The sequence below is a fragment of the Silene latifolia genome, chromosome 2 (genome assembly GCF_048544455.1).
Source record: "Silene latifolia isolate original U9 population chromosome 2, ASM4854445v1, whole genome shotgun sequence".
Taxonomy (NCBI): Eukaryota; Viridiplantae; Streptophyta; class Magnoliopsida; order Caryophyllales; family Caryophyllaceae; genus Silene; species Silene latifolia.
In genome coordinates, this window is record NC_133527.1 from 22,388,779 (window position 1) to 22,414,479 (window position 25,701).

Here is a 25,701-nt window from a genome sequence, read left to right on the forward strand (position 1 = left end):
GGGGCTCGTCGGTTACGAACACCTCTTGCTGTTTCGACATTTTCTTAGCTTTTTGGGTGGGTTTTTGTGTTTTTTTTTTTTTTTTTTTTTGGGAATGAATGTGACTAGCTTCTAGTGTCTTTCCCCACAGACGGCGCCAATTGTTCCGGGTGTAATTCCGGAGCAGTGATTAGTTACCACCCGTGGCTTGTAGAATAATGCCTTGAGCTGAATCCTTCTTGCTTCTATCGTCCCTCGCGGCCTTCCCTGCAACAATGAACGAACTGAGGGCTTGGCTGTGTGCCAAGCGTACTCACTCCGACGCTCAAGTCAGTAAACTTAAAGGATCAAGCTGTGTAACTTGGCTAGGTATATATTGTAGAGAGATAAGGGAGATATTACCAGATGAATAGTGTATTTAGGTTATATTTGTGAGATCCTTTCCTCAATGAAGGTTGAGGAGTATTTATAGACTTTCACCTTTTGTCACGTAGTGGCCAAGTGGCCAAGTGGCTAGCAGGTGAAAAGACTGATCTACCCCTCGGCCGAGGGACCTATGGCAGGCCGGCGGACAATGTTGACTCGCCGCCGAGGGGTCTTGGATATGAGTACGCGGATGTGTGTCCCGGCTGGAAGGTTGTCACGCCGAGACCCAGGTGGCAGGCCGATGGGATGCATCGGCTAGGCTATCTAAGTCGTTGACTTGCTGTGGATATCTTTGACCTTGCTCAGTGTGTTGACTTGGTCAGCGGTGCAGAATATGCCCCATCAGTTATAACAACGGTTTTGTATATTACAACCCGTTGTTATAACTTTCCCCCCAAAATTGAGTCACACTTTCCACAACAGGTTTTTATACTTAAAACCGTTGTTAATAGTTTTAACAACGGGTTTCTTAAGAAAACCAACCGTCGTTAAAACCTTTTACAACGGACGCTTTAACAACGTCCGCTTTTTTATATAACAACGGTTTTTAATCGTTGTTATAGCCTGTATCTGTAGTAGTGTTAGCTACTTGTACTTGTTTTTTGTTTTGTTTTTATGGGTTTAAGAACAAACAAACGTAGATCTATGATAAATGTTCTAATATTACAAACCCAACGGCGATGAAATCGTCTGGCATCGTCAAGTCAAGGGTAGGATATATAGCGACTCAAAATTTGCATAGTTTGAATTTTGTAACTCAAAATCATAACAGTACTTCTCCCGAGTATGTTGGATATGTTTACATTGTAATGATTTTTTTTTGTGGGTTTACAAATTTCGGGATTAATAGATTATTTATGTGGGCTTTACCAAAACTCACAAAAAATTGAAGCAAACAAACCCTATTTTCAATGTACTTATACTTGGTACTTGTTTTTGTGGGTTTATTCTTAAACCCAACGGTAGTTTAAGAACAAACAAAAATATTCTAATATTACATTATTTTTTACTTTTATTGTTTTGAGGAAAGATGTGATTATGATTTTTTTGTTGAGAGAATGTTGAAGAGAAATGATTAACTAATTTATTGACTGGTTTAATCTTAAAAAAAAAGAAAATTGTTCCTACAAATTTTGGGATTAATAAATTATTTATGTGGGTTTTATCAAACCCACAACTTTTTAGCAAGCCTATTTTTCAATATATTTGTGGGTTTTTCTTAAACCCAAACGTTACATTTTGTAGAAAAACAATTAAAACTTATTTTTTTTTTTTTGGGAGATGTGATTATGAATTTTTTTTGTTAGGAGGAAGAGAGGATGTACATTTTTTTTGGATAATTGTAGCTACATAGCTAGTAACATTATGTTTTTGTGTTTTATTGAGTGTAATTGTTGTTTGTTAGTAAACTTTAGGTTTTGGAATGGCGACGGAACCAAGGGTGGTTGATAGAAAATTCGCAGTCATTGGATCTTGGCATGATACTACGCTCCACGACATAGACATATTAGATCCACCTATTCATCAACAAGGCGAGTATACTATTTGTCTTGTTTCCGTTTTGGGAAAATATGTTTGTGGTACAAAAGACGAATCATGTGTATAAAAATATTCATCTAGACAAGTCTATATGTAGGTTGGCCGTTGGGTAATAGATTTCATATATCTAAAACCCGTTAATTCACTTTTTTTTGGAAAATTATATTTTGATAATTTAGCTTATTATTTCAATGAATTTTAGTAGAATATTTATATGATTAAGCATTTAAGCTTTGGATTTTATTTTATTTTTGATAATTTTTGACAATTATGAACATCTCCCATTGTCACATTGTGCTCAACCCAAATTATGCTCAAACTTTCGATTTAATTTTGATGATATTAAGACGGCCCAATTGAAAGGGCAACCCGCAAAATTTATAAAACCTTAACCTACTCTCATTTAACCCTCTAGTCCTCTAGTATATGTATGGAGGACTCACCCATTCACCCTCACGGTGCCACTGCAACACACTCACGTTCTCGGTGTGTTCCCACTATAATTTCATTTCAATTGATGCTTGTATGACAAATTCCAATAAAAATGAATTTTATTTAGACCAAAAACATTTTAAAGGGAAAAGAGTTATAACATGATTATGGTTTGTATGACGACTATTGGGCCAACACACGACTGAAGTATCGAAGAATAAAAGCCGGCAAACAAGTACAAGGGTACAAGTTATTAGCACCGCGTGGGCCTGATATTAATGATGTTGGTAGTTCCAGTATTAGCCGTGAGGATATTTTCCGCCGTTGCAAGCTCGCCGGCTTGCCGACAACTAGGCGAGGTTATTTCAAGAAAATTAAAGATTTTCGATTTTTCGAGAGTCCAGAACAAACCACGGTTGAAAATTTGTACAAATATTTAGGATTAGATAATGATAATAATGGTGGAGGGTGTTTCATGGCCTCTTTTGAGGTTAAGTCGGATTATGATGACGAAAAGGCCGGCGAGGAGGTGTATGTTGAAAACGGGAAGCATATGAATGTTTCTCATGCTGTAAGTGTCTGCGGCTTGGGGGAGGAGTACCACAAAGTCCATAAGAACAGGGATGATGAGGAGTGGACACTGGCGAACCAACATTAGATATATCAGAATTCATATGGTCCAGATTGGGGTTTTGGTAAACTCGGGTGTGATCAGGTAGTTAGGGCTTGGGTACCCGAACTATAGGCTAGCTTAATACTGTTTGAGTTTACTTAATTTTCATGGGCTCTAAATTTCAGTTTGAGAATAAAAGCCCATAAATTTCAGTTTGAGAATAAAAGCCCATACCATCCCTGCTGAGATCATCTACTTTATGACCTCTCATTTTACTCTCAGCTTCATAAACATCTCCTCCTACTCTTAGACACTAATACACCATGATCTTAAATTTCCCTTGTTTAGAGCAGAGCAGATCCTATGTCCCATTTCATCTCCCATCTCTGAGTGTTTAGAGGTATGATTGTTAATCTCAGATCTCCCTTGTTTTGATCTCAAATTATTTTGTTTCAGTTAGTAGTAGTTGTTCTTGTTGTTGGGTGTTCAAAATCAGGAGGCAAAAAGTTCGAATCCCAAATCTATGATGGTTTCTCTTGTTTTTCTCATAATTTCAATTATGTTGCCTTTAAATCATGTTATTGTTAATTAATTTTAATATTGCTTGAGAAAGTTAAATGTAAGGTTTGATTCAAGCATGTGTATATTGTCAGAAAAGAGAAGGATGATGAATTTATCACCATGGATATAGTAAGTGTAGGACTGCATTGCTCCTTGAGTATATCAAGGCAAATACTCCCATTGCTATTAATATTTGGATGAAAGACTTTAGTCTCGAAGGCCAGTCTGCATGTGGGGTTCATTAATTCTGTAGTTAGTTTTAATATTTTATCCACGATAACAACATTACTCTTGTACCTCGTAGCCTTGGAGTTATATATAGATTTATATATATATATATATATATATATATATATATATATATATATATATATATATATATATATATATATATATAGAGAGAGAGAGAGAAGGGATCAACTAAGGTCCTTAGATATAATAAGTCCATAAGTCCTAATGTGGACGGTTGGATCAATCAAACCAATGGCCAAGATTTCGCAGTCAAACCCCACTAAACCCCATTAAACTAATATTTTTGATTTACCTCTCTCCTCTTACCCACTAACCCATGCATGCTACATTGTTTGTACGTCAGTCTATGATCATTTCCCTCCTCATTTTCTAGACAATTCAAAACAACTTGCGGGTATTTTTCCCTCTATTTCCTGTCATTTCGTCTTCCTTTTCTTTCTTCACAATTCTGATAACTCCATTTTCATCACTACCAATTAACTCCATTCTAACAAACGCCATTTTCATCACTACAAATTAATATCAACTCGCGTGCAAACTCGCTTGTGTCCATTTTTGTATAAGGTATTTTCTCCATTCCTTATTTAGTATAACTCTAGTCACAGTTTGTATAACTCTAGTCATACAATGTATAACTCTAGTCACAGTTTGTATAACTCTAGTGATTCAACGTATAACTCTAGTCACACTGTATAACTCTAGTCATACAATGTATAACTCTATTCACAGTTTGTATAACTCTAGTCACACTGTATTCCTCTAGTCACAGTTTGTATAACTCTAGTCATACAATGTATAACTCTAGTCACCGTTTGTATAACTCTAGTCATACAATGTATAACTCTAGTGATTTAATGTATAACCCTAGTCACACTGTATAACTCTGGGCACATAATGTATAACTGTCGTCAAATAATGTATAACTCTAGTCGCAGTATTTATAATTCTAGTCATTCAATGTATAACTCTAGTAACAATGTATAACTCTAGTCATACGATGTATAACTCTAGCTACACAATGTATAACTCTAGGCAGAGACTGTAAGATGTATAACTCATTCTACACAATTTAAAACTCTAGGTATATAATGCATAACTCTAGGTATATAATGCATAACTCTAGACATACTTTATATTCTAAGAGTTATACATTTAATGAAACGGCATAATATATGGAATGCGAAGGGTTATAAGATTTCAAACAGGGATATGCACAACTTCCTAAACAAAATTCGTATTAATTAAAAAACAATTCAGAGGACACATTACAAATTATAAATTCATTCCACTATCTAAAAAACCAGTTCATTATATCCCTATCTCCACCCTAAACTCCAAACCCTAATTCGTTAAAACCTAAAATAAAGTCCAAACTTCCTTCTAGCGGTTCTGTCAGCCCATATTGCGCTTCGAAGGCTGTTATCCTTGTCAACTTCATAATCAAAATAAAACCCCTGCCTATTTTGTGCCATATTCTTGAACCGGTCAATGAACAATTGACCGTCCCGTTTATGGATGAAGCACTTCACATCTCGGTGGAAGTTCTTAAAATCAGTTAAGGATGCACCAATGTTCTCGAACCCGTTTACGAACTCCTTACACATGTTGTACGTCCTAGTTGCTCCTATCCTCAACTGCAGTGGACAACAAAGAATTCCTCAACTATAAATCTTTAGGTTTACATAACTCTATCATCTCGGTAAATAACTTTAGAAGATTGTCATTTAATTAGTGGATGTTTGTTTAATAGTAAACTAACCCTTGAGTTGTACATTATCAAGTACTTGTGAAAATCTTCTATGTTCCGCGACATCTTTTGAAACTGACGATCCTCACTCGATACAAGCTCGTGATTATGCCCCATGTGGAATCGGTCAATTACTAGTACTCCATTCTTCATAAATAGCCTGACATGAGCTTTACACCCTACTCTCTTGATTTGTATATTTCCTCCGGTTCGCATTATTTTTCCCATTGCATTCCTTCTTCCCCGATCCCGATCCGATTTTTTTAATTATCGCCTCTCCTTTTGGGACATATGTGAATCCCTCTCTGTTGCAAACCAGCAACTTTGACCTGATTTCACCGTCGCGCCATTTTTTCGTCGAGTACTTCCGAACATCAAACCCGGTCGCCAATGCATAAACTTTATAGAATGTCACTGCCTCGTCGACTTCAAAAAATTGTTGCCCTACACAAGGTGTAAACTCCGCTGCCAAATGCTTACAATACTCAGTTTCCGCTGCCTTGCGACCATCTGAGCAGAATCAATCATTCAATGAAATGATTAAGAAATACATAACTCTACGCATATACTGTATAACTCTAGTCACAGTTTGTATAACTACGGGCATATCTTTGTATAACTCTAGTCACAGTTTGTAAAACTCTAGTCATACAATGTATAACTCTAGTCACAGTTTGTATAACTCTAGTCATACAATGTATAACTCTAGTCACAGTTTGTATAACTCTAGTCATGCGATGTATAACTCTAGTCATACGATGTATAACTGTAGTCATACAATGTATAACACAGCCTGTATAACTATATCAAAATTGGTTCTTTAGTAAGATTAGTACGCACAATTTAGGGTTTGAATAACTGTGTTACCTGAAATTGCAAGAAAATGTCACAGAGTTTTACAAAAAACCTCTGGAGTTATAACACAATGAATATAAGCCCTGCATGTGTACCCTGTATAACTCTATTCATTCAATGTATAACTCTAGTCACAGTTTGTATAACTCTAGTCACAATGTATAACTCTAGTCATACGATGTATAACTCTAGTCATACGATGTATAACTCTAGCTACACAATGTATAACTCTAGGCAGACGATGTATAACTCTAGAGTCACAATGTAAAACTCTGGGCACAGACTGTATAACTTTGGGTATATAATGTAGAACTCTTACAATATCATGTATTACTATAGTTTCACTCTGTATAACTCTACGTCGATAATGTATAACTCTTACCATATCATGTACAACTATAGTTACACTCTGTATAACTCTAGGTAGTTACTGTAAAACTCTAGCTTCACAATGTATAACTCTTAGCACAGACTGTATAACTCTGGGCACATGCATCGTATAACTCTGTTCAAAACCTGTATAACTGTAATCATACAATGTATAACTCTATACACAGTATGAAAAACTTTAATGATACAATGTATAACTCAAGACACAGCCTGTATAACTATATCAAAATTGGTTCTTTAGTAAGATTTGTACGCACATTTTAGGGTTTGAATTACTGTGTTACCTGAAATTGCAAGAAAATGTCACAGAGTTTTACAAAAAACCTCTGGAGTTATAACACAATGAATATAAGCCCTGCATGTGTACCCTGTATAACTCTATTCATTCAATGTATAACTCTAGTCACAGTTTGTATAACTCTAGTCACAATGTATAACTCTAGTCATACGATGTATAACTCTAGCTACACAATGTATAACTCTAGGCAGACGATGTATAACTCTAGAGTCACAATGTAAAACTCTGGGCACAGACTGTATAACTTTGGGTATATAATGTAGAACTCTTACAATATCATGTATAACTATAGTTACACTCTGTATAACTCTACGTCGATAATGTATAACTCTTACCATATCATGTACAACTATAGTTACACTCTGTATAACTCTAGGTAGTTACTGTATAACTCTAGCTTCACAATGTATAACTCTTAGCACAGACTGTATAACTCTGGGTACTGACTGTAGAACTCCTGTTCAAAACCTGTATAACTGTAATCATACAATGTATAACTCTATACACAGTATGAAAAACTTTAATGATACAATGTATAACTCAAGACACAGCCTGTATAACTATATCAAAATTGGTTCTTTAGTAAGATTTGTACGCACATTTTAGGGTTTGAATTACTGTGTTACCTGAAATTGCATGAAAATGTCAAAGAGTTTTACAAAAAACCTCTGGAGTTATAACACAGTGAATATAAGACCTGCATGTGTACCCTGTATTATTGAAGTTATACATATTTGGGTCAGAGTTATACTAAAACCCACTGAAGTTATAATTCCTACTTGATCAAGCTCCTAAATTTCCATCATTTTTTGCGATCAACAACAAGCTACCAACATGAAAGCACAAATCTGATCAACACCATGAAAGTACAACAGTATTAAGAATAATGAACACAAATGATATATCTACAACCTACAATAATGAATATTCGGAACTCACCATCGACGGCAACTTCAATCTGCATATAATCGTTTTCACGAACACTGACTGTCATTTTGATCGTCTTTTTGTGATGAACAATGACAAATTATTTATTTTCAACAAAGGGAATGAATTTTATACGGAAAAATGATGTAGTTAAACAGTTGGCATGAAATTTCTTTTCTCTTTTTGATGATTTATAGTGGATTTGCAGAATTATTCAGGTTTTTTGGATGTTTTTTATGGGTTTTGCTTGTTGAGAGTTTTTGAATGGTGAAAAGAGGAGGGAAGCATGCAAAATGATATAGGAGGCTTTGTTTATAGCTATTGTCCGCGGGATTTGATATGGAGGCAGTACATAAACAGTGCAAGTGGTCCCTCTCTCAAACAATCAGCATTTTCCTTTTTTTTTTTTGCTCTAAAAAAGACGCCCTCTCTCCTCATCTCATCCCTTCAATCCCTTCATCCAAGGGCTCTTATAAAGACTTAGGGCCTTATAAGGTATGAAGACCTTATAAGAACTGCTCTCTCTCTCTATATATATATATATATATATATATATATATATGACCGGATAGGCTAGGATCACAAATGGGTTCTTTTTTCAAATTTCAAAAGTTGGTGTTTTTTTGGAGTGTTGGTTGAACTTGTTATATAGCAGAGTGTATATTCATGTTACATTCCTTAACAAAAGGTTGAAGTATGGCATTGGGTCGTTAGCGAGAGTGTCACTACTTACTAGCATTATCCTTTTCAATTTAGGTATCGCGGTTTTGTTGTAATTGTTGCAATGTTGCACCATCACTTGTTATAATTCTTTTCTTTCTATTGGAGTCAACTTTTATTCATTTTTATTCAATTCCTCGTGTACTCATTTAATTATAGGGTTATTGAGCTGGTGTCACATGGTTTGCACTTTTCTTGATTCTAAGCGACATCAAAAAGGTTATATGAAAGTAATGATTTTTTTCTTTGGTGCTTTAAGTTGTTCTTAAATTCTTTTTGTTAATACTAGATAGTCGCATGCTCAGACCAACCCAAATCCTTTTGTACTCTGCTTTTAATGCAGAGGGTTATTAGGTTACACTTAACAAAAACTGTCCAAATTAAAAATTAGTAAAGTCTCTCAGCCATTGGACAGTTTTTGTTTTCCTCCATGAAAAGTTTCTGTAATTCAGAAAGTATGTCGCTCAGTGGTGCTATGCGACCTTGCTCCTTATTTGATAATAAATTTTGCCCACAATTCATTTCGTTAATTATATTTATTTTTTGAGTATTAATTTAACGAATAAAGTTCTGTTGGTCTACTTGAAAGTCTACATGACACTTTTGATAGACTTTTTGAGAAATTTCATTTTGTCCCATTTGTTCAAGCATCTATAGAGATCATTCCTTCTTCTCTTTGCTGGCTGATTCGTAATAGGTCATAATGGTTTCGCGTTTTAGCTTCCGAGTTCTGATGCATAGTTTGTATTTTTGTAATGCACGAGGGCCATAAGAAATTTGAGATTATAACATTGTTTAATTTTCGTGGAGGTTTTTAGTTATTTTTAGGTTCTTATATGAATCTTGTCATTCATGTGTATTCTGTAATTTTTAAAAGCCCTATCAGGACTTCGCTAATTGCGAGTAGCATTATATGGCTTTTTTGTACCAATATCTTTATGTGTCGCTGGCTGATACAGTTTCTGTACTATCTTCTCAGGTATGACAGGACAATTGATGCAAAAGAGTGATGTGTACAGTTTTGGTGCCGTTCTTCTGGAACTTCTAACTGGGTACCCGTGGATCACACCATGCCTCGTGGTCAACAACAGTCTTATGACATGGGTGAGTAGCATATCTTCCTCTTCGCCCCTTTTCAATTCCCAAGAGACGGTATGATTCCCATTCTTCGTGTAATCTGATGCAAGCTTTTTTGTACTGTCAGGCGACTCCCAAGATTGAGTGAGGACAAAGTCAAGCAGTGCGTTGACCCCAGACTAAAGGATTACCCTGCAAAAGGAGTTGCTAAGGTCTGTTTTTGACTCGACTCTGCGAAAACACAAAATTGCACAAGTTATCATGATATTATCATGACAAGTAACTACCTATGTGAGAATGACATGAGCTAGTTTTTATTTAAGTTAACGGGTTAGGATATATGTGGGTACCGTTTGTTAACATGATACGGAGTACCATTTTGCAAGAGACTAATTGGTGTAAATATAATAAAACCCTTTTGTTCCAATGTTTTTATGCTGCAGGCTTACAAAGTTTGGAATCTTGGATGTGAAGAAGGGTCAGTTTATCGAATTCCTTCGGCTTTCATGTGCTTGACCAAGTTGTATGCATTACTTGTGACTGTTATGAGCAAATTAAGACGGGTTCACCTATATCGTGCTCCCTTTTTCTTCTTACGTCTAGAATGTGAGAGTTGTTGTTAAGTAGGTGCAGATTATAGAGTAAATGAGGAAATCCTCAGAGCAATTCCTTAAACATTCTTTTACAAGCTTGTTGGCTTCTACCTTATGTCATTTCCATGTCACAGCAGGAGATTTTAGAACCTGGTGGCAAATTGGTACTTCTATTGCAGCTGGCTTCAATTGGATATGCATGGAGAGAAATAGATCAGGTGAAAATAACGTGAGTTATCACATCGTCTTTTATTGCGGTTCCTGTACTTTTTGCTTCACTTCGCCGATTTTTATCAGTAGTTGATGATGGTATGAGATGCGATCTCTCTCTCTCTCTCTTTCAATTGTCTTAGATCATGACTTATGAGTTATGATATTTAATTTATTGATTTTGTTGGAATTATGAAACTTTGAGATTCTTTGATTTACTGGGTTTATTATGTATTTGAGTTGTTGATTAGGGTTTAGTATTGTAAGGAATTGTTGAGAGCTGGAATTTTTGTTGAGAAAAGTGATGCAAATGGGTTTCGGATTAGCGGCGGGGCTAGGATTCGAAGTAAGTAGGGTGTGGGGGGTAAAAGTAATTTGGAAAAAAAAAAGTGCGATAAGAGTAATTTATAAAGGAACAATATAAAATTTTAACTAAAACATTGGTATTTTAGATTGTTGGTGTGGCGGCTAGACGATGGGGCACACAATAAGTTGTGTTATCGAGATATTCGAGCATTTACCATTTCTAAAATTGGTGTAAAATGTAATTTATATGTATGATCTGGTCCTCAATTAGTAAGTTTCCGTTTTATCCTTTTATCTCTAACAAAAGAGTTAAGCGGAGTAAGTTGACATGTGTTTAATGTTATTTGGTTTTGCGGACACCTGTAGATTATTCTTTGGTCGAGAGGTGGTAAGGGAGGTGCTCCGTGGTGGACTATTGGAGTGCAGGAATAACGAACACGATTGGACCTGCAATGGGGATCGAATCCTTGAAGTACATTAGCTATCCTGATTCAGGTAAATATTTGTTCATTCTCTTTGATTGTATTAATGACTGAACATGGCAGTTAAAGGCAATATTAATCTGCAGTGGTAAGCTAGTTTTTCTACCCACATGTTTAATAATAATGAATTGTCAAGTGCTCAAGTTCTACCTCTTGTGAAAGCAGTCATATTCATATATGTGTACCGGTATATCGTGTATTTCGGCTATTAAATAGAGAAAGATGGCCTCTGGTTAGTTGTGTTACTACTTTATTAATTCATCTTTTTTACTTCTGATATGTGTGCTTCTTTTTCCCTTTTCCCCTACTTAAGCATTAATGTGTTCATTCTGCTTAATACGTATGCGCCATGACAGGAAATGGGAATCACTCTGTTTTCCTGGTCTATAAACCTTTACATTTTCTCTTGTTTGGCTACAATTTTCTTCCAAATCTTTCCTATTGTGGAGAGATTTTGATTTGGCTTCGAAGAGGGAAAATGGATCCCTCCAAATTCCTCTCCCTCCACAATTTTCGACTATTCAAACGAGGGATTTAAAATCCCCTTCCCCCTCACTTTCCTTTCCCTCCAAATCCCTCAATCCAAACAAGCCCTAAAATTAGAAAGGCGTTATTTTCCTAGGAAACTAATATGTGTCTTTGTGTATTTTCAAAAAGAGGCATATAGTGAAGGGAACGCGGTACATCACATGTAGCAGCGGAAGACAGAAATGCGGTCCTCCTGAGACCTATTGCATTTAAAAACTTGTAAAACTGAGTAAAGGGACACATACTTTATGTGTAGACAATAAATTGGTCTAACCCCGAAAATACGGAGTCTCTAGTGTATCTACACCGGTAGATAGACTAACGTTCTCAACCCTTGAGACGACCTCGGAATAATAGAGAAAACACTTTTCTCATTTTTGTATTTATACGAGAGACAAGTTTCAACAAACAAGTTTTTGTTGTATTTTTAATAACTCACGGCCCATGCCTATTTATAGGCAAATGAGTAACTTAGTGCCCAAGCAAAGGTTGTATTAGTCACCTTTTAATTGGCTAAGGAACTCACAAATGACATATGCATGCACGTAGCCTTTGATGATTAGCATTATCCCATAATGACTCATCATCATTATCTTAAAAGACACGTGTGTCATTAAGGCCATTGCGATCCGTCTCTCATACAAACGTTATTTCGATATTAACTATATTTCCGTGTTAGCGGACAATATACAAATATGTCGTCGAGATTATTTAACTTTATTATCTCATAATAAATTAAATAACCGTAAACGTTAAATATCACACCGTAAGTGTGTGATCACATAGGTTCATCGCTAAACCGGTAATAATTAATCTCATTTACTATTAATCGAGGTTGGCGTCTAACAACACTCCCCAACGGCTGGATAGCGTGAATACCAATATTCACTGTACTCGAACCTGGTAAAGGATACTGTACTTATTTCCCTCCGTCGTTCCAACTCCGGATCGTCCTAGGGTATGGTTTGACTGTCAAACCCCACTAGACGACCACTATGTTACATGTCTACCATTATTGGTCGGAAATGACTTTAAGAAACTCCTTTCTTAAATCATTCGTCTACCCTGGCCAAGGATTTTATATGACCAATAAGATTAATGACAACATAGAGTTCAAACTCATTACCTTGAGCTGACGGATTCCATCTTGACTCACCACTAATTTACATAGGTACTTAATTATACCCAATGACCATTCAACTAGCATTTTTACACACTAGGTGTCCGGTATCTAAGTACAATAAGTAGTCTATTAACTACAATGATGATCTCAGGTCAAAGGATAAAATATACAATTACTCCTTAAGAGAATTTCCACATTGACAGTGCATAGGTAATAATAACCATTTGGGAAATCTCATTGTTGATCACGTTCAATAATCATATCTCCATATGCATTATTTATATTATAACTTAATGAATGAGATCCATTAATACTCATCTTATGAGTACCGTTATCAATATATTGGTCTATCCGGATTATCATAGTCCCATTCTGATAATCACACGACCAAGAACACTTTTAGACTAAACTTTATAATACTCGACTCTCATTATCATAATCTCCATTATGATGTCAAGTATACCAGTTTAATCAAGGATTTATCATCGTATTAACACCTTAATAAGATAATAAGAAAATGCCATCTAATTACTAATCTCCATTAATAATTACACTGTATGAAATTCGTTCAAAACGTTTCATAACGATTGCTCTGGGGCACAGTTCCAACATATAGTGGCACCATCAACAACAATAACAAGTAAGCCTTAGTTTCCGAAAGATGTGGGAAGAGCTAACAGGACCCATTGTACGACACGGTTATTGTGAGGTAAGAAAATAGTAAGCGGAGAGAAAGATGTGAATGTGTAAACAGAAGAGAAGGAAAGGACAAGATTTTCCCGCCTGCAGGCCGCTCATTTTCCACAGCTATTCTTCGCAATTATCATGGTCTTTTCCATAATAAGCCCTTCACAACATTCTTCTATAAATCTTTCTCTTTGTTTTCATAGATTTGTTTTTGAAAATATTATGGTACTGCTTTGTAAATTGTAATATGGAGTGCTATTTTGTGTCCATTTTTTATGTCTTCATCATCTTTTTGCCTCCTCTATCGCAACTCCTATCACATGATTGTCTGTGATTGAATCAGGTGAGCCTGCATTATAAAAATTAAATCCATATAATATTTATAATGAATTATGTGGTTTGTAGTTTTTGATGATTAATGGTACTTTTAGATCTTTTTTTAGCATGAAATTGTATTAATTTTCGAATGATGAGATGGGATAATTTTAGGTTTTTTTCTCTGTTCTTAATTGTTCTTCCTTTCTCAGTATCGTATGAGATTACATTATTGAATCCGATCTATTCGTTATAACCTTTTGGTGGGCACTTTTCGTTTGTTAAGATATGTTATTTTGACTGCAATGTAGCTACAAGTTCATGTATTTATGTGTTTGATTGTATGCTTACTGGTATTTGCAGGATGAACAATGTTCAGAGGCTTGATATTGGCCTTTTGTCATGTAGCTCCGCACAATTCTTTGCTGTCATACTGTTCATATTACTCAATACGCGATTATGGGAGATTGAAACAGGTTGGCCTTTTGTCTTGGTTTGGCCTTTTGGTACCTAGTATACATAGTGACAATGATGTGTATTTAAATGTTGTTTTGTATATTACAGAGTAGTTGATTTGAAAGCAGCTCAGTACAGTGGATGCAATCATAGCTAGGGGCCTGATTCTAATCAATAAGTGCAGTCGATGTAAATGTGCAGCGGAATCTCATACCCATGTATTCTTCAAGTGTAGTTACTCGACTGAAGTGTGGAAGGGTATCTTAAGATGGATTAAGATTCAGGGAAGGACTAATAACCTTTGGAGAGAGGTTTATTGGTTGTCTCAACTAAAGAAGAAGCATTGGAAGGTTGACTGGTATGCTTGCGCCATGGGAGTTGTTTATTCATGCTCTTTGGGGAGAACGGAATGCCAGGGTCTTCACAGGAAAGGAAATCCAAGCTCAAAGTATTATAAAACAGATTTAATATATGGTTAGGTTAGTGTTAGGATTTTAGACAGAAACGCTAACACTGGTGATGATGTTTTTGAGATGCTCAATAATGATTTTGTAAGATCTCTTCCTGTTTTTATTTCCCCTTGAGGATGAATAAAAATGGGTCATACCTTTTGTTGCAACAAAAAAAAAACACAATTGCTAAATCTGGCACACGTTTTTGCTATATCCTACACATTTTGCCTCCTTTTTCCATCATTATCCTTCGTCAGTAAAAAGAAAATTCTCCTCTATTCTCCCTCCTAAAACCTAACCAATTTACTAATAATTTAACAATTATGACTCGTAATTTGCACGTATCACAATTCACAAGTGAGTTTTCCGTTTAATTAACAATTTTATTAATACGCATATTTTAATCGATTGAGTTAATGAATTTTTTTTTTGAAGGGTTTTACAATTAGGGTTTGAATGTAAAGTTGTTGAAATATAAATTGTGGGTGGTTGTTGAATTGGGCGGGGTGGGGTGGTCGGAAAATTGGCTGGTCGTGTGCGAAGGCGGCGTTGGGTGTGAGGCTGTGACGGCGGTGTAGGGCTATGCTGTGATCTGTGAAGGGGAAGGGTATGTTCGACACTGAGAGCATGGGAGGGGCGAGGGAGGGGGATGGGTGGTCGGCGCCGGGAAAGGGCAGGGGATGGATGGTCGTCTTTGGGAAGGGGGCGGGGGAGATGGTCGGATGTTTTTCTTGGGTTGTGCTGCGATTTCCCCCCTCCCAACCTCACCAGCCATGATCCCCTCTTTTCGTCGACTCTCCATGGCTGTCGACTTTCCGTCGTCTTGACAGTCAATGAGGGTGGTTGATAATACTCCCTCCGTGACATGGGATTGTAGTTTCACGTATTGTCTCATACAATAATTTGATTTCTAGCAGAAACGGAATTGGGAACAGGGAGGATCATGGTGAGGACGTACCTTACTTAAACGATATGCTTCGGTAAGTACCGGACACTTTTATTCATTTCTCACTGTATTAGGAATTGTGGTAATGTTATTATTGTTGCTGCTGCTGCCGGTGTATCTCTTACAGCAATTGGTTTAAGACCCTTTTAATCTCTTTGAGAGAGTGGCCTTTGAAATATAGGAAGGGTCACCACAAGGAAATCAAGGATCGTATTGATTATGAGCAGCGGCAATATCAGCTTTGGCTTCTTGATCGGGATATTAATTGTGCAAACGCTGCTCTAGAATTCTACAACGAGAAACATGTACGTTAGAGTTTTCTCTTTTTGCTTATTGTTATGTTGTGGTACTTGGCTTTCCAATTCTAGGGCCGTACTTGTGTCAACACCATATTTAAAGAACAAGGGTATGATATTTTTAACCCTTTCTTGTCAGTCTAACACTTTTCTTAGGGATTGTTTGGTTCATAGTGTTAGAATGGATTCTGATTACATGAAGATACAGAGTTAGAACTCCATACTTGTTTGTAGTTGTTTGGTTCGAACCTTGAATGTTGAATAATAATAAACTTGGTGGAATGGATCATCCTAACTCCATTCCGAAATACTCCAACTAAACATTGTAATGGATTGAACCAAATACTTCAACTAAACACCCTCTCAGAAGAGAGAAAAAGGAAAGCCGACACGATAAAGTCAAGGATAGTTAATGATGCATTTAGAATGATGATTAATGACTTTAAACCTTATTTCTCAAACATCTCTCTATTTTACTTTTAAAGAACTCTTATCCTTGTTTCTCAAGCATATCTATTTTTGGCTTTCAAACACTCGAAACAATTCACATTTACAAGTATATTTTCATTTAAAAGACGTTTAATCGTACCCGTATCCTTATTTTAGGACACAGCCCCTTTGTATAAAAAGTTGGGGATACGACAGTCGGACACGAGTGTCACATACTTGTGTCTGACGAGTCCGAGTAACATAGCTTGTGTGTATTTGTACCCCCCTCTTTGTCTCATCACTTTCTTTTTTGCAGGGTACTGACTATGTGGTCGTTGAAACTCTTGGAAGCTATGGTCAGATATTTAGAGGACTTGTCTTTCATTGCAACTTCAAAGCTCAACGAAAATCTGTAATCAATTCTGGAAATCGTCGCTCACCTGAACTCTTCTTTGCTGAGTTCCTAAGAAAAATCGATGCTCGATCTGTCAAGTTGTGTGTTATCATGGACTTCCCTGGTCCTAGTAAATGTCTCACTTTTTTCCTATGAGCTCGTTACGAGTTACGACTGTTGTCTTATGTCTCCTGCTGCTCATTTTTTTATGCTTGTTGTAAGAGATAGGGGATACATTTAGGGTAAGAGGGGGGACAGAAATTCTAATTAAAAAGAGGAAATGAAGGATGAGTTCATAATTTGTTTGTTTGCATAACAATTGTAGGTATATGATATAGAAGGGACGGAAGAGATAGGGGATACATTTTTTTTACTAGAATACTTTAAGCTCTTCCAAATCGAAGGAGAAATTCTTGTCTCTGTTTGCATGAATGCACCCACCCTCTATGGGAAATGATTGGTACTTAGACTTATACTAATCTACTAACATAGAGAAGAGATGGGAAATGATTGGTTCATACATGGATTGAAAAGAGATGAGATTGAAAAAGCTTAGCAGAATATAAATATACTAACCTGGTGGCCTGCGATTCTGAGTGCTGTATAGGCACATAACGGCAGATGTACAGTGAGTCTTCTACAAAGCTTTCTCACATGTGTGATCAATCCAAATACCTTCGTACTCCGTATTCTCATTCAGTTATATGATCAACGAGGAGAAATTTCTCATTCAATGTTTTATGTTATACTTGTAATTATTTTAATTATGACTATTTATTTATGAGAGTGCCTGTTGATTGTTGTATGATCATTTTCGTGTCATCAATATTTTGGTCCGAGCTTGTTTCCATTTTTAGCTGATTTTGTGAGTTTTGTCATGGAACATAAAACAAGACTATGAAAGGGACGTGCTAAATCCCGCACGCAAATTTACTTAATCCTACACAATTACAAACTTGTTCCGACTTTATCCCTCTCATTTTTTACCCACAAATAAACAAAATAAGAGAGAAAAAGAAATTAAACAAAACACTACCACCTTACCACCCCCACCCAAGCTCCGACTACCTCTACCCGAACCTACCTAGAACCGGTGTTATCCCCTACAGCCACCGTCATCCACCTCTTGCCATCTCACCACCTTCCTTCCCCCAAATCTGCTGCCCAAATCACCAAAGCAACCTCTATAACCACCGCGCTCTCCCCTATAACCACCACCCTCCACTGCAGACGATGTCGTCGACGACGCTCTCCCCTACAGCATCCGCCGTTGATAACGCCCCATCACTCACTACCACCACCTTCAACCACTCAAACCCTAATTGAATTGCAATGTAGATTATGAACTAACCCTAGTAAAATTGATTTAATAACAAAACACATGCAAAAAACAATCGACTCATTCATAATAAAAACTCCCAAAATTGAGTGTATTCAAAATACCGGTATTTTCAAGTCTGCATATATGATGTGAGAAGTTGCTTACCTACTTATTGTAAATGAAAAACAGAGAAGAGTAGTTTTTGTGGAAATGATTGTGTGTCTTCTCATTACGTTAACTTGATTAATATACACCTAGTATATCCTATAAATTAGGAAATAGAATAACTAATTACACTAGACTAGGAAAATAATCAGTAAAACATATCAACAAATATCCTAGCTAATTACAGAAAAATAGGAAGGAATATTAGGAGAATTCCTAATATTACGCTAACACCCCCCTCAAGTTGGAGCATGGGGATTTGCAATGCCCAACTTGCCCAACAACCGATGAAACTGAGGACGCCCGAGTGCCTTTGTGAGAATATCCGCTAGTTGAGTGGAGGTGGTAACATAAGATGGCGCAATAGTACCCCGTAAAATCTCATCACGAACAAAATGACAATCAATTTCAATATGTTTTGTTCGTTCATGAAACACGGGATTATTAGAAATATGAAGAGCCGCCGTGTTATCACAATGTAGCGGAACTGCAGAAGGATGCTCAAAACCCAAGCTTCGAAGTAAATTTTTTAACCAAAGTATTTCACACGTTGCATTAGCAATGGAACGATATTCAGACTCGGCAGAAGAACGAGAAACAGTGGCCTGCTTCTTTGTTTTCCAAGAAATTGGCGACCCGCCAAGAAAAATAAAATATGCAGACAAAGAACGACGAGTAATTGAAAGTTCTATGAAATTTAATTCCTACAAGTGATAAGTGGTATTTTGGTCGCATTTTACCCCGCATTTATACCTTATTTCGACTCGATTTTACGTGCTTAATTAATTAAATTGCTCATTTCAATAACTAATTTATAATAATTAGTCGTGTGAGTTATATTAATAATTAGTCGTATTTTTATATAGAGTAAATTAGATTTTACTCCCTTTTAAAATCAATTTTTTTAAAATTACTCCTTTTTTTAAAAAAAAAAAATACTCCCTTAAGTTGCATTTTTTGCTAAAATTACTCCCTCAAGTTGCATTTTTGCTAAAATTACTCTCTTAAGTTGCATTTTTTTCCCTAAAATTGCTTCAAAACTCACAATTTAAGTGATTTATTTCCTCTATTTTTGAACTCCCCCTATATTTGTCTAAATAGTTATACCTTTCAAAGTATAAATTGGCTAAGCCACAAAGGAATAAGTTCAAAAAGAGACGAAATAAGTTAAATTGGTGTTTGGAGCAATTTTAGAAAAAAATATAACTTAAGGAAGGAATTTTAGCAAAAAATTTTGAAAAGGGAGTAATTTTAGAAAAGTTGATTTTAAAAGGGAGTAAAATCTGATTTACTCTTTTATATAATATTAGTACTATTATTATTTTATTTATATTATGTGTAGGCGAGACGAGATCGAGAGTTGTGACGGGTTTATAATATTCCAAGAGCCAAGTCAAATAAGAGCAAAATAAGATAAACCGAATAAATGGAAGGTGGAAATTGGCTACTGACTACATCAAAGACAGAGAACCTTGCTCAATCCAAGTCCAACCCGATTCCGGTGAGTGGGAACTAAGTCCAACCCGATTCCGGTGAGTGGGAACTGCTGCACCTCCGGGGACCATCATCAGGCACCACCACCATTGGTGCCATCACTGAATTCCTCAAAGCCAAGCTCGAATCCCGACAACGAAGAGCATCAATTCGATCCACCACCACCGCACGATCACAGCAGCAACAACATCGACAACCGAGAAAATTTTTAAAAAATTCACCGGAATCCTCAACTTGGCGCAATTTTGGAAGAAAAGTGTTGTAATTTACAAAAAAATTATATAAGGCTGTAATTTTCAAAAAGTGATTTTTAAAAGGTTGTAATTAACAATTTTCTCTTTATACAACTAAAAAAAATAGACAAACTAAAAATTAAATGGTCCTGATTTTTATTAATCTCAAAATAGGCAATCAATACAATATACGGAAGTTGAAAATAAGGGGTACTTAAACATTTTAGACAACAAATACAATACAATACGAATAATTTTAGGTGGTACGATATCTCCAGGGATTTGTGGAGTAGCTAGCATCTAGGAGTTGAGTAGCTTTGCTTATATTTGTTCAGCTAGTCTTGCTATAGACGGATATATCCGTCTATAGCTAAAGACGGGTCTAATAACTTAAACACTTGTTGCTTGTCCTATTAGAAATGTGGTATTGTATTTAACATGTCTTTAGTTATAGACGGATATGTGCCGTCTATAATGAGATTTTGTGATATTTGTTAGAGACACATACCATACCATGCTGTGTTGCATAGATATAGATACACACCGACTGCGAGCAACAATCAGATTCATAGTTACAAGGTCCGTGCATACCAGTATGACCCTTGTTGACCTACGCTTATACCTGTATCATTTCGCAACCAATCAAATTAATGAGTCGAATGATCCTAATACAAATCAATCGAATTCAAGATTGGTAACAAAATTAAAATAAACCTGAAAAAAATGAAAAGAGTAGCGTGAAGATGAACATTTTCAAGTTGGTTGATGAAGCCATATTATATTATCTACTGTATGTATATACGAGTAGTTGATTAACAAGTTATAGTGTATTTATTGAGTTTCAGAATGATTCCAGATTTGTGGATATTTACACGTCCCTCCTTCACTTTTTTCATCCTCGGTTAATTGTCCCCCACAGAAATAAAAAACAGAAAACACTGGCATATCTTGGCCTAGTTTTAGTTCAACTATTCTGATCAATTCGTCGTCTGTCGAATCAAGCTACGACAACACCACCAACGCCTCCTTAAATGGGTCCTGGAGCATATTTCCCCATTAGTTGAGTCAGAGCAGCGTCAAAAGCTTTCTCTAGCTGAAGCTCCTCCTCCCAGTGCCTTTTCTTCATCTCCAATTTTCTATCCTCGTGGGCACGGATCAGCTCCTCCCGCTCTCCATCAAATTTCTCCATCTCTTTTTCTTGGAATTGTTTGAACTTGCTCACCTCTTCAGCTCTAAATATATCAAAAGCACTTGATAAGTACAGATCCAAACATAATTCCACTATAAATCACACAACCTTGTTTGTGAACAATCCGAATTCCGGACTTAAATTAAGAACTTGACATCTATAAAATGCTCTAGAGCATCATGTATTCATGTGCTTCAAATAAGATATGGTTCTTGCACGTCAACGAAACTGCAACTGCAATTAACCTATAATCTCATCACTCACTGTACACGAATGAAGAGAAGAAAAGCCAGTGGATGTCCAATGGGCAGACACGTATGCCCTATTCAGATTCTTTAAAATTGAAAAGATTAATATCTACTTGGTCAAAATTATAAACTATTTTAGGGTGAATTCGCATTCTTATTCATATTCTAGAGATTTTCGCTGAACTCTAACCAACGCTATACAAAAAAAAAAACACTAATGCATCCTCACAAATCTACTCGTCATATGCAGTAGCATATAACAGGCAAATCAACAAAGAGAGATATGAATAGAGACCATTGTACACACTCTAAATTGTAAGAGAAATCATGTGATGTCCAACATATATATGACATGTCAAAGTGTGAGTACTAGAAGATAATAGGATAGTTACCTCAGCCTTAGATCATCCATCTTAGAGGGGTGTGCCTTCGACTCTTCGACTTTATTCCGCTCCTCCTGCTGCATGATCTCAAACTTGCTTTCCTTGGCAGTTGTTGCCTCATGGATCTTCTGGATCTGATCATTGAAGAACTGCTCTTGAAAGTCCATCTGCCAAAACCAATGCATTATCAGACTCGTACAAGAATTAAAGACCATGAATTACATAGAGCATTATAGGACACCAAAACAAATGACTGCATTATATAGGGCATAATAAGAGAGAACAGAAAACCTAGCATGTTTAGGAACATGCAGCCTATGTTATTAACTATCTATAAAGGGTAAACCACACCAAGTATGTGTTGAAATAGGCATACTTCTTCTTTGTTCTGTTCATGCTGCATGGTGGTTCTCTGGCGCACTATACGATTTTCCTCTGTTGTTTTTCGGAGCTTCTCACTGACCACATTAAGAGAATCCGTAAGGACCTTATTACGCCCTTGTTCCTTGGCAGCCTTAGATTTGTACCATGTCAGTTGTTGATTGTCCTCACTCATCTGTTTCATATGGGTCAACACTTTCTCCTTGTATGATCTCATATCATACTTGAGCCTTGTTTTACCTGATCATAACAAAGAGTGGAAGAATGAGCAGGGAAGGGGAAGCATCAAAGGTGTGCAATAGAAGCATATAACAAGATATTAAGGGATTAGCTTTAGTTAGCCCGTTTCAAATGAGTTGCCACTTCACTATCAGGGAACTACTACGCACACAATAAAACAAACCGCATATGCATCCCATCATTGTGTGGTCTAATGACTTGAGCATTTAAACCAGCAGAGCCTGATAGACAAAGACCCCAGAAAATGCAAAAAAGAATTTAATTATTCATGGTTGCAGCTTACATAGATATTTCTATTAATTGACTTAATGCAGAGTAACACAATTCATAAATTAGAAAAAGTTGTCCAACAAGATTATAGAATGAACCTGGACAATGCCTGTTAAACTCCTCAAGGTCATCCTTTCTAGCCAAGAACCCATACAGTTGGCGCTTTCCTCCAGGATAAAAAAGCACCTTCCTTTTGCTTTCCCAAGCACTCCTCCCAGTTCCTTGTCCTAGAAAAAGCTTGTGAAGCCGCTCAGCCTCCAAATACCCAATTGCTGACCCGTCAAATATGAGGACACTCATCCCACGATGTCCCTTAGGCCCATAAGAATGTTTTGCCCTTACTGCAGCATAATCCTTGAAGTAGTCAAGAAGCTCCTGATTTCCCATTCCGAGCCACTAAAGAAGAACAAATTGGAAAAACAGATAAATCAACTCTTATATACCAAAATAAATATCGAAACAGGCCAAGACACAAATTTGTAAGCCACTTAAGAATAAATGGAACATTTAGAGGAATCTTTAGGACAATAAACCAAAATCAACAAGTATAAGCACATACATACATACCTTGTCATTATCATCTTGCTCGAGTAAGGTATTCATGATCACAACCACGGGAGGCCAGACAATTTCACGGTCTTCCTCCATCTTTTGGAGACCCTCCCACTGTCCAAAAGATTCTCCGGCACGAATAGCAGAAGTTCCCTTTCGTCGAAGCTCCTCATCTAGGAGGTCAGCAAACATTCTGTGTAGCTTAACTCTGATAGTTCCTTTGGTCTTTGCGTGGGTTACAAGTGGCTGGAGTCCCTTGTACCAGTCTATAGCACCAGGACCTCCTTGGCACGCAGGGCAGTGCCACTGCCTAGCAGGTTCATTGACTTCATCCACAGTCAGTTTGTCAACGTCGTCAAAAAATGATTTCAACATCCGGTGTTGTTTCTTTGACTCATGAGTTGGACTGTCATCCTCCTCATAATCGTCACTTAGCAAATCAACATCGTCCTCTGAGTAAATGTCATCATCATCATCATCTTCTTCTTCATCAGCCCACTTCTTATCATTAGTCATGTCATTGCTTGGGGTATTCCAGGCACTTCCCTGAACATTGCTGCTTGACATACCCAGCCTCTTAGCAGTATCAGGTTGCCCCCATGCTTTCGGTGCTGAAGCTTGCTGCGGCAGCTGTTTTGCAGCATTTCTCCCAGACTTGTTTTTTTGTTTCCTTGAGACCGCTTCCCAGGCACCGTCATCTGAAGATCCCATATTTATATCATTAACACCCTTAACCAAATGCTCAATTCCTCTAGACGAACTCATCTTTTCTCCTTACCTGTCCATAAATTCTACATCAGAGACCTTTGAAAAAAATGTTCACCTTTTAAAAAGCATGTATGTCCATGACAAGCTAGAGAAGCACTCACTGTATATATGATACGGTCATAATTCGATAACACTTTATGATATATAATAACTCTATGCAAGGAGTTTTTAGCAAATCCTAAAGGCAACAGTGTGCATCAGAGTAGTATTTTAGGGAGACACGTGACTCAACATCAGATATTTATCTAGCAGAGCTCAACAATTTCAGCTGTTACTAGTCCACCTCTATACAAATGAGCATCAACTGCCGCCTAAAAATTAACTGTGCTTGTTGTAGGGTAAAAACACATGGGGGTATTTCATGTATAATAGCTATTTTTGAGTCATGGAACTCAGAAGTCAAATTGGTATTCTAGACAGGTAATAGGCAAAAACAGCGTTCATAGACGCACTTAGAAACAACCGTCATCATGGAGGGACAGCAGAAGAAAGCGCGAAAACAAACCGCTACAACACTTATAAGAAACAGAATAAAACAACTTCTGCTTGCAGAGACTAGGATACTTGGATAAAAACTTGAACAAACCAAATCACAAACGCAAAGGGAAAGATCTCAAAATTGTTTAGCGCCATTAGATTGACACCGAATAACCTACAGCACTAATTTACAACATCGTCAATATGTGCTCTCTACACTAAAAGGATCCCAAAGTGCGATGCTTGGGAACACGTTCTAGAACCTAACCATCAAATTATTCAAAAATGTCACGGAATCACACCGAGATTCGACTTCCAAATAATTGTGTGAATAATATATATATATATACACGAAAAACAGTGGAAAATCTGATGAAACCAATGCATGTCAAAATTTGCCCAGAAATAAGAAATTTTCTACATCAAAACCCAAGTTTATACAAATTTCCCAAACAAACAGGAGTCAAAATACACCAATCTACAATTCATCATCAAATATACTTTTTAATCACCAATAAAAGTCGTAAGCAAATTATCAATCTTACAAACATACAAAAGAAAGCCAAATTAACGAAATAATCAGAAAAATTTCAGACGAAACAACAAAAAATTACAATTTTAGCGAATTAAATTACAGATTAAGCCATGAAAATGCATGTAAATGAAAACGGTAAAAATACTACTTATAGTAAGAAAAAAACAGGAAAAAAAAACATCAAAAAAGGATCGTCTGCGAAGTGTTGTAAACCTAACCTAAACCACGACAAAGAAAAAATCGAAAAAAAGTGTGTGTGTGTGTGTGTGATACGACGTCGTCACCTTGAAGAATGCGGAAGATCGGCGAAGAATGTAGAGTTAAACGGCGAAATAGCGACGCGAAAAAGGCGGCGAAGGATGAGTACGCACGCGCCGGCGAAGGAGCACGTGAGAGGGGTTTTGACTGGAAG

General features: G+C 36.6%; 1 protein-coding gene across 1 annotated transcript; it reads right to left on the minus strand.

Annotated features, from left to right (window-relative positions):
* Positions 1-21,054: 21,054 nt before the first annotated feature.
* On the minus strand, positions 21,055-25,663 carry LOC141642442 (protein SUPPRESSOR OF GENE SILENCING 3-like). Its single transcript, XM_074451252.1, has 6 exons — positions 25,574-25,663; positions 23,525-24,287; positions 23,056-23,353; positions 22,443-22,687; positions 22,076-22,233; positions 21,055-21,478 (listed from the first exon to the last, which is right to left on the minus strand). Exons 2-6 carry the CDS (start codon positions 24,272-24,274, stop codon positions 21,274-21,276), a joined length of 1,656 nt encoding a protein of 551 aa, XP_074307353.1. The 5' UTR covers positions 24,275-24,287; positions 25,574-25,663; the 3' UTR covers positions 21,055-21,273.
* Positions 25,664-25,701: the final 38 nt, after the last annotated feature.